This window comes from Mytilus edulis, chromosome 1 (genome assembly GCF_963676685.1).
Source record: "Mytilus edulis chromosome 1, xbMytEdul2.2, whole genome shotgun sequence".
NCBI lineage: Eukaryota > Metazoa > Mollusca > Bivalvia > Mytilida > Mytilidae > Mytilus > Mytilus edulis.
This window is the reverse complement of record NC_092344.1, coordinates 2,222,583-2,240,340: the sequence shown is the minus strand read 5'-3', so window position 1 is coordinate 2,240,340 and position 17,758 is coordinate 2,222,583. Positions and strand designations below refer to the sequence as shown.

At 32.3% G+C, this 17,758-nt stretch overlaps 3 protein-coding genes across 5 annotated transcripts in view; 1 reads left to right on the top strand and 2 right to left on the bottom strand.

The window, feature by feature from the left end:
* Positions 1 to 914: 914 nt before the first annotated feature.
* LOC139521548 (G-protein coupled receptor 87-like) lies at positions 915 to 2,630 on the bottom strand. Its single transcript, XM_071315027.1, has one exon. It carries the CDS (start codon positions 2,331 to 2,333, stop codon positions 1,134 to 1,136), a length of 1,200 nt encoding a protein of 399 aa, XP_071171128.1. The 5' UTR covers positions 2,334 to 2,630; the 3' UTR covers positions 915 to 1,133.
* A 6,150-nt stretch (positions 2,631 to 8,780) lies between these two features.
* The window catches only part of LOC139521557 (neuropeptide S receptor-like), a 38,114-nt gene continuing 29,136 nt past the window's right edge, over positions 8,781 to 17,758 (bottom strand). For both annotated transcript variants that reach the window (XM_071315042.1, XM_071315035.1), the window contains exon 2: positions 8,781 to 11,331. In XM_071315042.1, coding sequence (XP_071171143.1) covers positions 10,145 to 11,290 — 1,146 coding nt within the window. In that variant the 5' untranslated portion in view covers positions 11,291 to 11,331 and the 3' untranslated portion in view covers positions 8,781 to 10,144. The remainder of the gene's footprint in view (positions 11,332 to 17,758) is intronic.
* Positions 11,514 to 16,282, top strand: LOC139521571 (uncharacterized). Of its 2 annotated transcripts, none has more exons than XM_071315056.1 (3): positions 11,514 to 11,970; positions 13,513 to 13,658; positions 15,989 to 16,282. In XM_071315056.1, the coding sequence occupies exons 1-3, from the start codon at positions 11,831 to 11,833 to the stop codon at positions 16,063 to 16,065; spliced, it is 363 nt and encodes a 120-aa protein (XP_071171157.1). In that variant the 5' UTR covers positions 11,514 to 11,830; the 3' UTR covers positions 16,066 to 16,282. The 2 variants fall into 2 exon arrangements, with proteins under 2 accessions (XP_071171157.1, XP_071171151.1); XM_071315050.1 differs by having other exon boundaries at positions 13,513 to 13,662.

Below are 17,758 nucleotides of genomic sequence, written 5' to 3'. Positions count from 1 at the left end.
TGATTCATACAGATCAGCGATGAACTGTAATCATACTTAAACAGATCTAACCAATTTAGATACTTCTTTTGCTTTTTACTTGAACGATTATATATTTTTCATTTTGACAATGTAATGTGAAAAAAAGTCCTTGTTGTAATAATAATTTCGTTGGGTGAATTTTTGAACCACAATTTTTTACTTCTTAAAAATTACTGTCCACAAAGTCATAAAAAGAAGTTAGATATAAAAAAAATACCGAACTTCAAGGAAAGTTGTAAACTAAAAGTCCCTAAGCAAATGGCAAAATCAAAACCTCAAACACACTAAACGAATGGATAACAGCTGTCATATTTCTGACTTGGTATCGGCATTTCAATATAAATGTATTAAGTTCGATATTGCATGTTCGTTACGTAAGTAAGTGCGTCACTGTTTGTGGTGTCTGTTCGTTGTTGTTCTGCGCTTTGCGAATGTTGTGACGACTATTATATTATTTGTTTGTTCGTTTCCCTAGGATGTGTATTTTTGCTGTATTTCTGTCACATAGTGTTGTCATTTTATCGATATTTTTTAATATTCTAATTTAAAGCGGGAGGTTTGACTAGCCATTAAATCAGGTTCAGTTCACAATTTTGGCAGTTGTTATCAAATAGTTCATTTCTATGTCTGTTGGCGTTTGTATTTGTTGCACATCAATGTTCCAGTTGTTTTGTTTTTTTCCTCTTATAATTGATTGCTCATGTAAGTACAAATTCGGTGTAAATTCTAATTCGGTAGTCACATTCGAGAAAAAAGATGGTCAGAATTGTGTTTACGACGATTAAAACATTTCATTCGGATTTCGTAGTAATGATTTTGATGACAATAAATCTTTAATTAAAGACATAATAAAGAAGCATAACTATAGATATTTATTAACTTATTATCGTAACTATTAAACTGTTGTATCATAATCTGATCGGTGATAAAGTACTGATTTTATATTTATTTTTCTACATAAAGCCTGTACCTCCACAGTTAAATTGTAGGACAAAAAATACAGTTTTATATTCTTATTATATTAGTTATTGATTTGTAATGTCTTTGATGAAAATTCTTATTTCGGATATAAAAAAAAATCGTCTTCTTTAAGCTAGAAATATTAGACAATATTACCGTTTCTTAGTACATATACAACTACAGAAAATATTCTTTATCTCAGTTTTAAATGTTTTATCAAAAAATGTATAAATGAAAGGGTTAGCAATAGAATTGAAAATATAGAATTGATTCACAAACATGAGACCCAATATTTCCATATCGGTTGCATTCTCAAAGAAAGAGGATGGAACTATTTCTGCAAATGTGAGTAACATTTTAGGAATAGAACTAATAAGAAAAGTTAAGGTAATGATCAGGCACATTTTTGTAACTTTGCTGATTATCCTCTGATTTGTCTTTTGTTGTTTCTGTTTAATTTTTTGGTGATATCTCAATGAACTGTTTTCGTGATCCCTTGTTATTTTGTTAGAATGTTGTTTGTTGCTTGGTAAAGCAATGCTATATTCAGGTTTCAGTTCAGTGTCCAGCGTTGAAATTGAATTTCCCTGTCTTTGGTTTTCAGTATTTTCTTTTCTACAACGTTTCTGCGATTCGAAGTTCCTTTGGTCTCTCTTTTTTAGGTGTCTACATGTTTTCCAAGCTATTAAACAGTACGGTACAATTAATAATCCACAAAATAGGATAAAAGCAACACCCAATACAGCATCATAAATACTAGACACAGTACCAGTTATTTTCCCGCAGATCTTTCCACTAATGTTTCTGTTATTACTTTCAAGCGGAACTGAGCCATAGGCAATCAGTGATGGCCCTGCGAGAACACCTGATATAAACATAGCGCATATCATAATTATTTTCCTCCATTTTATTGTAATTATAGGACCATTTGGCCTGCAAACTTTTAAGTACCGTTGAATTGCAATCATTACAAGGAGGCAAACACCCATACAAATGATCGCAGACCCTAACAGCCCTCCAATTTTACAGAGTTTATCAAATTCATTCGTCAATGGCATTAGAGTCATTGCTAATCCATTCAGAGAACAAATAATACTTTCCAGTAAATTAGCGACAGCTAGATATGGTAGAAAGTACTGACCGTCTTTTATAGTTTTCCTTTTGAATCCATAGATATACACAACAAGACCATTCCCTGTCACTCCTGTGATTATAAATAAAATCAGAAGAATATCTAACGGAATATATAAATGCACGAAGTAGGCATTCCAATAATCGGTATCGTCCATTATTGTATTATTCGCGTTCATTTTCGTATTATTCACGTTCATTTTCGTAAAAGTCAATGTCATAAGAAATTAACCAGAAGGTGCTTTTAATGTCTAATTTTGTGAAGTTACTGTATAACTTATATATGTACAAAAGATGAATGGTGTTGTAATAACAATAAGTCTTTCGTGAAATTCTATGGCTTTAAATGCTGATATATTTTTATACCCTCCGTGGAGCTTTAAACTTCCGGGAAGTAGTTAACAAATTATGTTTGTTTTGGTAACTAACGGCACTATTTTGACAATATAACGGAACTATATACAGTAAGATGTTCAGTCATCTGTTATCATTTTGTTCGGAAAATTCCCTTAAACAGTCAGCAATATGGCGGTTATAGTCCATTTTTTCCGTTGGTTGATAAAGTGTACCCTCTTCCCCTTTTTATTTATCTAATGTAGGAGTTTTGTAATTTTATTAATACTTTTCTCTAATTCTAACTCGATGTATACCATTCATGACCTGCTGATCAATTTATTTATAAATCAATGTGTGGTTCGATTGACCCCAGACAAGACAGTATAGGTAATATTCATAGTAACGACAAAGAAAAGAATACTATAACACTTTATGAGATGATTTATTGGTACCTTCCGTTAAATGTTTTTTTGAAAAAGGAGGAAACATTCTTTGCCATACTCTTGTTCATCAACGTTCTACTCGGACACTGATGCCTGTTTACAAAGCATGAGTAGCAGCTGCAAGCTTTTTAATACTGAATAAGAATATCCAATAAAAGTATTTGTATATCCGGATTTTCTTATTATCATCATTTAAAAATAATATTTGCTTGTATATTTACATAGTTGGCTTGGATGTTTTAAAGGGCTATGAATAAAATAACTTGATAAATTATTGAAACATAAAGGATAGTTAATTTAAAACATCCGGGATAATATAATATGAAACGAGTTTCTTGTACTTACGTATATTATAAACTAAGACCTAAATTATATTTATTATAACATTAATATTTCGTTCAATTATTGTTGATCGCAACCTCGGTTTAAAGAGATCAGAAGAGCTCATGTTACTTGTTCTTATATATTTATGCAACCCGGCTTTCCATAAATATTACTTTACTTTACTTTAAGCTAGAGAACTGACGAGATTATTGACGACGTTTACCGGATCGCGACAGTGATAAACGATCATATCAGAGACCGTGGAGCACGGGACAAATAAGTGAGATGATTATTTTCATAATACCAAAAATAATGTGTTATACTATGTCTACAAACACTTACACTTTTAATTCGTGATTATTAAATGAAAAGAATCTGAATGGCATTTCGGACCCATTTGCACCAGAAACAGCTTAGCCCTAAAACCCGAATGCTGGGTGCACAAATACCGATCACGTCATAAGACCAAAAGGAACAGGTCAAATAAAGGAAAAATATTTATAAAAATGATGCCAATCGTCAGCATTTAGAATCAATAATTCAAGTCCATCCCTTGTTATTCGCAAAGAAGACGCTGAATATTATTAGGTCTTGGTACTATTCGATGATTGTTTTTTTTCGAAAAAGGATAAGTGTTTTAACACAACCCATGCTCATTTATTTTTCCTTTAGACACTGATGACGTTTTGATTTAACATTGCCATGAAGCGGGATGTTTAGCAAGCCAAAACCAGGTTCAATCCACTATTTGTTTTTGAAATGTCCTGTACCAAGTCAATAATATTGCAGTTGTTATCTAATAGATCTTATGCAATGAAACAATAAAAATAATTGCTGTGAACGACGTTTCCCATTGTTATATACACAAATGCACTTCAGTATTAATTAAAAGGGAATGCGAAAGATACCAAAGGACATTGAAACTCATTAGTCAAAATAAATTGAAAACTATATGGCAACTAGAGAAATTGACAAAAGACAAAGAACTGTACACTAATCACAACATAGAAGAACTGAAGACTGAGCAATACCTAAACCTGAACAAAACCGGGGATGAACGAAGGTGCCTAGGAAAGGATAACCAACATCTTTTTGCTGTTTTGATATCATGGTGTCTTTAAAATGTCTTAATACAAATATCTAAAGAAGTGTTCATAAATCTTAAATTACTTCTAGTTTACTCGTGTAAACATTTTTGATGTAGAGGTAATTTTAAACAGATATAAGAACACATTTCATTAACTTTGAAACAAAACAGTGTTCATTGCATGAAACCTATTTTAAACAAGAAAAGTACGTGGCGTTTGTTGTGAACACGACTAAAGAATCAGTCGAGTAGAAGAAAAGAGTTCAATATGGCAGCAGACGGAAAACACTATTTTGTTTTAAGTTTCTTTCATACATTTGGAGTTATATTTTGAAATCTTAACTTTGACTAGTTAAGAATGGTCCAAAAAGTAAAATAACAATAATACTGAACTCCGAGGATATTGGAAACGGAAAGTCCCTAATGAGTGTTTTTCCACAAGTTGTTGAATGAGGTCTTTTCTCCCACAGTGAAGTTGGTCTTTTTCAGTCTTTTTAGTTTGCTTGGATTTGGTTCAGCAGATTCAGCCATTGTTTTACAGACAGGATGCTCCAAAACAATGCATGATGGGTAGGTTTTATTTGATCACTTGATTAATCAGTTGATTAAATTTTAATTTATTGATTATTTAATCAACACGTTAAATATTGTTGAACAACAGTAAATAAACGACGCGTTATGTAACGACTCGTTAAAAGATTTAATGACTCGTTAAATTTAATCAATCGTTAAAATAACGAAAAGTTGATTAACAGACCCCAGATGATCCCGACTTTGAACCCTAGAGAATATAAGCATTAAGTATAAGGGCCTCAATGAACATAGACAAAACTAATACATTAAGATTTTAGGTACGAAGCTTTTTTGCTACATTGTATATGTCAAAATATTCAAGTAATAGTATACCTATCTGTATTTGTTTTTATTTCAGCTTGGTTCCAATCATTGGCAATGGCTAATACAAGAAAAGGCAAGGCATACATGTATATGTACAATACATTATTCTCTGTAGCAATTGGATTGTCTATTCACCACAATAGTTCCACAACAGCAATGAAACTCTAGACTACCATGATGTTATGAAAATATTTACATATACCTATATCTACATGTACATATATGATCAATTTTAAAGATTGTTTATGCAAGGTCTAATCATGGTGACTAGTACGACAAGTTTTGATTCAGTTTTCTGACAGGAATTATTGTAAACTCACCAGCAGTTACAACACATGAATATTATTAATTGAGAAAACAATTAAACGTCATTCGGACAGTACAGTGATTTTGATGTGTATTGAAGTAGTTTTTGTTTGGGACATTATACCTGTTAAACGTTTCGAACTGAATTTGAGTTATGTGTGAATACAGCATTGATATATCTAAGAAATTAAGAATAAAGAAATATTAAAAAAAGATGGACAAATTATTTGTATTAAATTTGTTGCTATTTTTGTCTTGCCTTGACAGAGTCAAAAAGAGAGGCATATACATAGGCGTGTTGTTTTGGCGGCATCAACAATGTATTAGTTTGTGATTTTGTGATTAGGTTTAGTTTATGGGTGGTCAATGATATTTGGTAAGCAGTTGTGTAAGCATAGGCATATCTTATTACCAGAATATTTGGCCCCACCCCCTAAGTCATGGTCTATTTACTTTGAAACTTCGTTTACACGTATTAGTTTTGATTAGGTCAGTTTAGGGGGAACCATTAGTAAAAGGTCAATGATATTTGGTGTGCAGTTGTAGAAACTTTGTCACTTTCAATTTCTATTGAAATTATTTGGCCCTGCCCCCTCAATCATGCTCTTTTTACTTGGAAACTTCTGTTACTGAAATTTCATTAGATTTTGATTATTTTACTATAAGGGAAACCAATCGTCGTAAGTCAATGATGATTGCCATGCAGGTGAAGAAGCATTAGTACATCTCAGTTCCATAGAGGGTATTTGGTCCTTACCTCTTAGTCATATGCATGATCTATTGACTTTGAACTTTTTATTATATTACTTGAATTAGTTCATGATTATTATAATTATGTCAGTTTAAGATACCAGTAATCTTAAGTCAAAGCCATTTGGTATGCAAACATATTGGTATTTAAAAGTTTCATTTCCATGGATATCATATAACCACACCCCCTAATTATTGTTCATTGACTTAGAAATTAAATATTTGTGTAGGTTTGTATAAAGAGAACGACTTATGAAAAGTCAATGGTATTTGGTAAGCTGTTGTATAAGCCTTTGCACATCTCATTTCTATAGGGATTGTTCAGTCCTGTACAATCAGTCATGAATAATTGCCTTTGAATATATTTTACATGTTAACGCATTTCTATTTTAATTGTATTATTTGCATTATCAAAATAACAAATAGACAAAACATGTCTCTTCGTTAACAGCTGATTAAAGATTAGGCATGTACAATTATTATAAAGATAGGAAGATGTGGAATGATGTGGAATGATTGCCAATGCTCATAACAACTATCCACCAAAATTCAAATGAAGTAAATGTAAGCAATTATAGTTAGGCAATCGTACAGGCTTCAAAAGTATATGTTGTATCATTGCTATGTCATTATAGCATCAGCATTTGTTGCAATATACTTTACAAGAAAATTACACCACTACAGATAGTTTCAGCTATGATTTGATGATTGTGCATAGGTGCACCAGCTGATGCAACTAAAACTGCTTATCTGGCGTATTCATATTTTAGAATATAAAGGAATCAAACCATACACCACTGTTGGACACCATTATTGAAATTATTATTCTGATAAGAATATTCCTCCATGCAGCTTGTAACTATTAGCAAAACCTATACTGCGTACTAAGCTTTAAAAGACCAGGAAATTACAAATGAAAAACAGTGAAACTAAAGCAGCCTGATTTATGTACAAAACACTTATGAAAAATATATATGATATACAGCAACACTTACCAAATTTATACTGGGTCCTCAATATGGACAGGTTAATACAGAATGGGGCGGGTTAAACTGTCATGTTAGCTGGCACAAAACTCTCCCCTAACATGGAACAGTGTACAGTATGTGCATAATCGCAGATATTGAATATTAAAAAAATTAATAAGACATAACTTTTGATTGAAAGTGGAAGGATTGGATAGTGAAAACGTTAGGGTACAGACATTATTCAATACTTGAGGAATAGCTGAGATAGATATTTTCCCCAATTTTCCACAATATTCGTCTTAACTTCTGCCAAGTTTGCCTCTGGTTTTTTTTAAATTAACTGTCTACAGCGCCTTTGGTGCTTTGATTTGTTATCACTGCTAAATATTCCACAAAGTCCGTAAAGACTCGGTTTGGAGCTACCCCCTGGATTTGTTTTTATTTAGATATTGGCTTTGAATAAACCTTGTTTGAACCTCGAGATAATTATTTTTTGTACAAGTTATTTTTTTTTTAGAAAATGAGGAAATTAAAATTCATTCAAATTGTACCAACCAAACCCTAGAAATACTAGCTATAAGTTGTAATCAATTAACGGGAAGGAAATGATACTAGACAAATTAAAAAAAAACCAACATATAAAAATATTGCATTTTGGCATACTTTCTTAGATGTATCTATGAGTTTGAATGTTCCTCTGGTATCTTCCGCTCCTCTTTCTTTGGAAACGCGTGACCACTCCTTTCCCTTCCCGAAAATTTGTATTTTGGTTTCAATCATTTCTTATGCTTTATTTTTCACTAAATTTGATATTCTAATATAGTTACGTGTATTTAGATTCAAGGCAAGATTCGTTAGGAAATATCTTTCAGACTAGCATTTCCGTTTAAATCAGTCAAAAATTGATAAATTGTAGTGTACTTTCATTTGTCTTTGTAAATCATTAACCTTAATTGTTAGTTCATTTTGGTAAATTCCTATTGGCGTGGTTCGATACTTATTCTTCCCGCAATTGTAGTATTATTTTATATTATATTTTTTATGTTGCTTGTCGATAAGAATTTTTGTTTTTCTTTGTTGGCATATTTGCTTGTTTTCTAGTACTTAAAATTAAAACACAATGTTTACTGCTGTATCCCTATTTTTGACATGATGACCTATAATGTCTGTTTCTTTTGTTCACCCATTGTTGTCAATATTATGGAATTTTACGCGTGAGAGGTTTAGCAAGCTACACAACCAGGTTTAATCCAGCATTTTCTACATATGGAAGTATCTGTTTAAAGTCGGAAATATTACTTTTACAATTGTTCTCAATTCGTTTAATTTGTTTGAACTTTTTTCGATTTGATTGTTGTTTATATATCTGTTAAATTTATTTACTACTTTTATAGAGTCGTATTGAGGCTTTATATCGACTGCTACAATATTTTTGATAAGATAGACGTGTCTTGACTAATGACCCATTCTGCACCTTTGTAATCATATTCATCAATACAACTCTATATAACTTTACGTTAAATCATAAAGATTATCATATGCATTTTTACATAATAAAAGAGACACTAGAATCAGTTTATTTAACTTATACATACATAGTACAGATTTTGTATTCACATAAACATTCTTGTATGAAACATTTTGCAGCCAAAAATCTTCCTGCATATGAATGTGGTTCTAAATATTGATGACAAATCTCAGAATGAGACTTTTGTTTCCAGTTTTGTATGACATGAGAAAATGCCTGTTCCAAGTCTAGAATGTAACAGTAGATATCCATTTGTTTAATGTGTTTGAGCTTTTGGGTTTGCCATTTGATAAGGGGCTTTGAGCTTTTGGTTTTGCCATTTGATAAGGGGCCTTGAGTTTTGGATTTTGCCATTTGATAAGGGGCCTTGAGTTTTGGATTTTGCCATTTGATAAGGGGCCTTGAGTTTTGGATTTTGCCATTTGATAAGGGGCCTTGAGTTTTGGATTTTGCCATTTGATAAGGGGCCTTGAGTTTTGGATTTTGCCATTTGATAAGGGGCCTTGAGTTTTGGATTTTGCCATTTGATAAGGGGCTTTGAGTTTTGGATTTTCTACGGAGTTCGTTATTTTTGTTACTTCACTTTTTACATGCAATAAAATTAAAGCAGTAAAGTAAATATATAAAGACAAATAAAACATAATAAAAATATCTTTACTGATATGTGAGAAGACTTATATCATATGAACATCTGAAGGACGTTACATGATATTATTTTGATACACGTTTTATTCTTGAATAAAACGAGCGTCTGTATGATCCTTTATCTTACTTTCCCTTTTGGTCAGTCAATAAATTAAAACGGCACAGCCAGACAAATGATTTTACGTATTTATCACCGACATCGATAAGATTTTATAAAATACCTTACAACAGAAAGCTGACACATGTTCAAGGTGGCACGGTAGTATTTGCATTCCAGAATTTTGTGTACCCTACTTAGGTTAATGTATCTAAACAGTGCGATTGGACAATAAATACAGTATCAACTGAACTTACTTTCCCAAACTGAGGGATGAATCAGGTGTAGAAAAATATGAAATAATTTTACATACAGATGAAAATGATTTTTTTTTAATTTTTTTAAATTTTGTATTCACTGCACCATAAAAGACCTAAAATTACTAGTGGCCTTAGGTTTCTAAAAATAGCAAAAAAAGTAAACGGTCATGATACATATTCAAATTCATTTCTGAATAGTAAAATGAAAGTACTTCAGTTAAATGTGAATGTAGATTTTTTTGCAGTGTTAGAAAGTGGTGAAAATTCTAAAAAGGTTATCATCATCCCTATGGGCCAGGAAATACTACCGTGCCACCTCAAAGCACAACCTGAGCTAAATATTCCTTTAAACCTTGACAACCTATACACATTACAACGCAATCCAATCCAATTAGGAACAATTCTTATTTAACTTTTTAACATCATTTCTAAATTGCTGATTTAAGAAACAATATATAATTGGATTTATGGCATTGTTTATAAGATATGATTTCACACAAAATTTAATGCCAATATCCGCTGCAGCGTTTAAATTGTCTTCAAAATCAGTGACAAGAGTTCGTACCGCCATTATCATTAAATAAGGGAGATAACCAATAATGAAAGCCAATGTAACGGCACCGAGTATAACTGTAGTTCGAGTCACTTTAATCCTGTGTTTGTTTTTAATTTTACGACTGACACTGCCATTACTCGCATCTGATCTTTCTGAATTAGTATGAGTTGCTTGATTATGTTCGTTTAGAAGATTTGCTTTGGGTTCGTGACAGTTGTCATGTTTTGTTTCCTCTCGTCTTAGTGACGAACTCATTTGTCGTGTTATCGCTTTTCTTTTCTTCACAAACACAATAATTCTAGAATATATAATCCCAAAAAATACAATACAAAATATAAAATAAATACACAAGAGGCCATTGAATAGTGGTGGATATATTGTCTTTCTCATTGACTGTTCGATGGAACAGTCAACTGCATTAGCACCATCAATATTGATATTGACTGTACTTAGTCCTCCAAGAATTGGCACAGGCCATGACGTCACAACTCCGATGATTACAGCACCAAGACAAACTTTCTTAGACTTTTCACTCGACATGTGTTTTCCTAAGTTGCATATTCGATTATAACGATCCACCGCTACAGCTAAAAGAACTACAGTTGACCCGACTGTAGATATATATTCAATTGTTCGTAAAACTTTGCAAGCAACAGGAGAATAAAACATGTATGGATACCGCAGATCTACTATTTCACTAGGCATACCAATGACACAGTTAAAAAGGTCAAGTAAAGCCAATGTTAAAATGAAATAACAGGCGGATGTCTTCTTTTTGTTACTAACGTAAACAAAACATACCAGTGTATTTCCTACAATTCCTGTCACCATTAATAAAAATATATAAATTATGACAGGAAGATACCTTAACGCCATTTTATCGTTTAGTTTTATCAATGCACTTTCTGAATTTGATTCATTAGAAACAGATTTAGAGCCATTCATTGTTACATTATATCCGAATGATTGTTCCATTTCCATTTTTGTCGGAATTATTTCTTAGCTGATTGAATCTGTCCGATCTGAAATGAAAAAGTTAAAGAATTATTAGGATGTAACAACATATTGGTCGATAGCTATCTTTTAGACGGAAGTACAAGAGACCTTATATTTACAATGATTGGGTCAGGGTCCCTAATAGACCTTGAGATGAGGAACTCAGATGACGTAATTAAAAAACAATATTAGTCCGCGATAGAATTGTGGATGCTGTGATTTTAAAAATGGACATAAATGAACAATAAGAACTGTTTTATAGAGCTGATGTGATGAGAAAAGAAATATGTAGATTTGACCTGAAATAAATTATTAGAAAGGACAATTTTTTTATTGAGTTTTATGATCAGAATTTTGGGATTATTTCATGTGGAGAGTGACATTTTTCACCATCTTCCGGGGTCCAGCAATTTACGAAAAAAGTAATCTCACTTGCCACCCCGAAAATTTAACCAAACATGTATAAATGTATCAGCTTCGATATGAGCCATCCTACATGTTCAAGTAAACGATATGGACTGAGCAATGGAGGAAAACGTTACCATTGTCGCCTATGGAGAATTAATTAAAAATGTTGACCCAAATTGTGAACTATTATTTCAAAGGTGTTGGAGTGTTTCATGGTTCAATGATCACAATTTCGGATGGGAGCTGCTGAAATCGAGGTCAGTTACACTCTTTTAGTGCTATTTGATTAAAAAGAATACAAAATGGCTACCAATAATTTAGATTTTTATCAAAAATATACCAATTTTATACTTATAAACAGTGAAGAGGCAGAAAATGGGGCATGCGTTATTTGGACTGGGGCCACTCAGAGGAGAAATAATTATATTCTAGGGATGATCAATGTCACATACCCAAATGCCAAACGTACTAAAATGAATGTTGCACGTTTAGCAAAAATTTTGCAATTGAAATCTACTGATTTAGCCAAAAATTTAGATGCTTCACACCTTTGTCATAATGCATTGTGTGTGAATACAGACCATATTGTTTTAGAACCTCGGGAGATTAACAATCAAAGAAAAATATGTGTAGCTGCACACCAATGCACCACACATATTGTGCATGGCACAAACTATACTAACTGCATGCTGAATCTGAAATTGTGGTTTGTTATGATTTTGTAGTAAACATATGCACCTTGCACATTTTACCTCCACATTAATCATCTCTGAAAATACCAGTTTTTAACACAAGTAAAAAACGAAAATGGGAAAAAAGCCCACCCTCATACCCCCAAGACACTGAAACAAACATGGCAAACATGTTTATGCAAGATTATAAGCTCAGTCAAAGATTTATGTGGTTTTTTTCGCCAGTGTTTACTAATTTTTACAGTGCAAGGGGAGTAACTCTTGATGGTTTCATTACTGTGTCAGAAAACTGGGTCATTCAATCAACAGGTGATCACAGGAAGTAAACATGCGGTAGAGAACTAAATGAAAGTGAAACATAGAGACAAATCAATGAAAAAAGTATGGCAGTCATTAATTAAATAAGTAAACAAAAAACAAAAGAAAAAATAACAGAAAGGAAAAAATCCAAATATGACATCGAGTTACAAAGGCAAACTGTGAATGACCTAATGTTGTAATATTCATTTTACATGGTTTTATTTTGTTTATAATTTTGTTTCAAGGTATGTGTTTTCCAATAAATGCATGTACTGTGGCTGGATGCATGCATTGGGAGATATGAAGTGGTCTTTTTGTCTGATACAAGGTTTATTTCAGTGTCTTGGACCATTATCCCATTTTCATAACAAACTTAAAATAAACAAACTTTTTAATTTAAAAAAAACCACAACTAACTCATATCATGCTCATATATTCCTGAAAAGTGTTTGTTTTAATATATTATTAGATGTTTAGTATTCTCTGTAAATAAATAAATAAATAAATAACTACATATGCTTCCTGAAAGGCTGAAAGAAAACCATATTGTGTAACCTTTTAATATAAATGTTAATCTGGCCATGAACTACAACCTGGCTGTGGAACGAATTCTTTCGGACTTGAATTCTGACATAGCTTTGGTTCTAACTGATGTTTTTTATATCCACTAATCAACCTGTTTTGCACTCTCTTGTTTAACAAGAAATCGATAGCCTGTTTTTTACGAGCTTTTAACCTGTTTAATTTGACACGTAAACTTTTTTGATATGCACAATCATATATTTCACGTTTACGTATTTTTTTCAGAGCCACTACAGCACGAGACTTTCTACCCAGACCACAACCTACAGCTTTTAGGGTCTTAGCCAATGCAACATCCCGTTTATTATTGACTTTCAAGACTGCTGCAGATGCACGGCCTAAGGCATTGCGAGAAAAATTCTTATTCTTCGGTAGGTATGTAGAAATTGTCCTATTGACGGACTCACACTTATTTGTATTGCTGAAAAATTGCATCTGATTTAATGCGGTCTGAGACAGTTTTATTTCTAACAATGATTCTATTAATAATTTGTCAGTCTTATTTGGTTTCAAAGACCCATTTTGTAAACCATGACTGCTAAGGTTCATAGATTTGTACCACCAACTAGTTTTTATACCACCATTACATAGTGTTATGCTCCATCTACACGTATCGCTACAATTACCACTATAACAATTCACAACAGACTTAACAATGCGTGGCAAACATTTTGAAATTTGTTGTCGGTCACCATTATATTTTGCAAATAAACATTTCATTATACCATGTGAACGTAATTTTAAATCATTGGCAAAAGCTATTTTAATATCATTCCTCTGGGCCTTTGTAGCTCCAGGGAACATACCGACACTAAATTTTGCTCGCAATACCTCACGGAACTGACTTTGACCCCGGTGAATAGTATCTGCCAGTCTATTTACTGACCATAAAGGGTCAAATATTTCCTGCATTGCTTCTTGTAGACCTTGTACACTTTTTGCATCCCCATCAGTAGTACAATAGTCCACAAGTAAATCAAGTTTAGCAATTTTTTTACCTATTTCATACCCAAGATCCTTCTCACTCAAAGGATCATACCTATTTGTATTTGATGTGCAGTACTCGTGATTAGGACATTCAATGTCATAACCTTTACCGCGTAACCATGCACCAACCCAGCAAAGTTTGTTTACAAGGTGAAAACCAATGATATCATGATTGTCAGTTTCATTTTCACAGGCAATACCAATGACTTGTGATGCATTTTGTCCCATTTTATGCCTACTTTTTATATGCACACTCTGATAGGTACCATCCATTTGTAATTTTACAGGACTATTTTTATTTAACCCTAAGGTTTCATTTCTCTTTCTGAAACTCTCAACCACTTGTTCGGTTTCATTTTCCGCAAGTTTTACAACCTTGTCACAAACAGTATTTGTTATTCTCTGCATTGTTCCTTTTGACATAGGAGGAATACATGAACTAGTTAAAAGTAGTCGCGCGCTATCATTACCAATATTACAGTTTATCACGCCAGTCTGAAACCCATAGTTAATTGTAGCACTCTTGCGACCAGCACGTCCTGTGTCAATTTCTCTAAATAGTTTATATTTTTCTGAAATAAATTTACACTTGGTACACTTCATTTTCCAAATCCAACCAAGACCCCATTGAGTCTCTTGTACCAGTTCAAAATGTGGAACAACACACTTTGGACTTTTATTTAAATGACATATTATAAGACTATTGATCATTAAAATATTAAGATCTCTATCTACTGTTCTATTTTCAGTACTTTTCTCCTCTAAATATTCATCTAAATAATCATCTGACAATTTATGCGGTCTGAGTAGTTTGACTGTAGTCGCACATTTTTCAGTTTGGGGAGCTACATAAGATTTTTTATCGTAACTCTCTTTTGAGTACAGCTTAAATTCCTTTTCTGTAAGGCGGGGTAACCAGACAGATTCTGTGGTGTTTTTAGGAGTCAAATCTGTAGTGGAATTAGAAAATTTAAGTTTAGGTGGTGCAGGTAAAACTTGCATAGATAAATTTTTTAAAACCTGTGTAGATGGAGCTGTAGATGGAGCAACACCATTAATAACACTACAACCTTGATCTGTTGTTAGGGATACACAACGCAATAGATGGGCTTGGTTACCAACCTTATATTGGTTTCTTTTCCTTTTCCCTTTCATTATTGAATAAATACACACTCTGTTATGTTTGTATAATTCTAAATTATGACATCATAAAGTCATGACGTCACAAAAGCGATGACGTCACAATGTTATCTTCACTAAAGAAAAGCACCATTTTTCCCTATTTGAACACTCACACAAAAAGAACTCTAAAATGGTTATTACTTGATGGATTTTAAAACTAAAACCTGTTTTAGAATTGTCTGTGAATGATCTTAACAGTTATTAAAAAATAAAAATGTTCTATTCCTTCTATGAAAGAAATAAATATCAAAAACATTATTTTCTGAGTGAAAAAATCCTTAAATCTACCTTATTTACAGTAAAAAACACAATATTTTCATGATTCATCATCTAAACATGATGATTTTTATAAAGTCAGTTAGGTAATGAAGGTTTGTTAAATGGCACTTTAAGCTATGAAGAGTCTTAATCAATGTCTAAATTGTGAATTGATAACATATGGATTTTGTGCTTTTTTTCTACTAAAAGATATAAGGAACAGTAATAAGCATGCTTACTTAAAAATACTAAAAATTAACTTATTTTATTTCAGATGCGGAAAAAAACTTCACAGAATTGTTCGAAAAGGTGTACCGAAGAAATTCATTCTGCAATACAAGTGGAATCTGACATTTGCTGATCTAATATGGGTCAGGGTCCCTAATAGACCTTGAGATGAGGAACTCAGATGACGTAATTAAAAAACAATATTAGTCCGCGATAGAATTGTGGATGCTGTGATTTTAAAAATGGACATAAATGAACAATAAGAACTGTTTTATAGAGCTGATGTGATGAGAAAAGAAATATGTAGATTTGACCTGAAATAAATTATTAGAAAGGACAATTTTTTTATTGAGTTTTATGATCAGAATTTTGGGATTATTTCATGTGGAGAGTGACATTTTTCACCATCTTCCGGGGTCCAGCAATTTACGAAAAAAGTAATCTCACTTGCCACCCCGAAAATTTAACCAAACATGTATAAATGTATCAGCTTCGATATGAGCCATCCTACATGTTCAAGTAAACGATATGGACTGAGCAATGGAGGAAAACGTTACCATTGTCGCCTATGGAGAATTAATTAAAAATGTTGACCCGATTACTGTGGTGAGGAAGCGTATGTTTACTAATAGACGTTTTTATTATGTTACAATACTAGGATCGTGAATCAATGTAAAGGTTCATGACATTGCACTGAACTGGCCATCATTTATCCCGGAGTTTATATCGAAAACATCTCTGTATGATGTGTTTGGCTAGTAGTTAAAAAAGCGATATTTATTTAATTACCGATATATCGCAAGGCTTTTTTAGAGAAAGCGTCTGTAGTTTTATTTCTTTTGTGAGTGTTCTAGGCGATGTTATTAATAGAATGTAATAAATGACCAGATAGAAGTATGTGAGTAATTATATAGCACACTAGTAATACAATCAACATTAATTAGATACTTCCGAAGCACTTGTACGGATGTACTTTTATCAGGAACTTCTAAAAATAAATGAAAGGATATAAATGACCAATAGCACGGTCACTAATATAATTCTTAGATCATTGAGAGACAACTTATAAACATCCGATATAGTGAACACACCACTTACGACAATTATAAGATAAGAACATTTAAAGTAGCACGATACAAAGATTGTATACCTCAAGTTCCTCAGTTGGAAAATGCTGTAACTTTCTTTATAATACTTGAAAATTTATAAAAGTGGTATCTATGGATAGCTAACAGTTTACTCTTTCAAATTAATGCAAATTCGTATTATACAACAATAATGTAATCAATTATAATTTTAACTGTGACTACAACATTTACCAGAAGTGTCCACTTTCAATTAAAATTAGCTTCTTCATGGGAGAAGGGTTGATTTTATGATATGTTGTTCCTAGACCCATTATCATCAAAAGGATGTCCAGGATTTTGGATAGAATGTATAGATCAAATTTTACACCTAATCAAACAATCTCTCCTTTTATGTGGTAAGGATGTTTACACTAATTACAGATTTATGAGAGAATGGAATACGCTAGCGATAATTTGAGACTTTTTTGTAGCTCCTGCTGTGTTGATTAAGATAATGTTAAAATTACTTGTGTAGTTATAGAGATGTCAGAGCTAAATTCATTCAAGTGAACTGACCAAGATTTTGTCATTAATTGTATAATAATTGATTACATAATGATTGCATAACAAAGATATTGCAATCATTTAAAAGATTAATCTTTTATCTATCAATGTATACCTCTTTTATTAATTTATATGCAGTCATAAGAAAGTAATAGCATTCTAAAGGTTGGAGATTTGATGTAAAA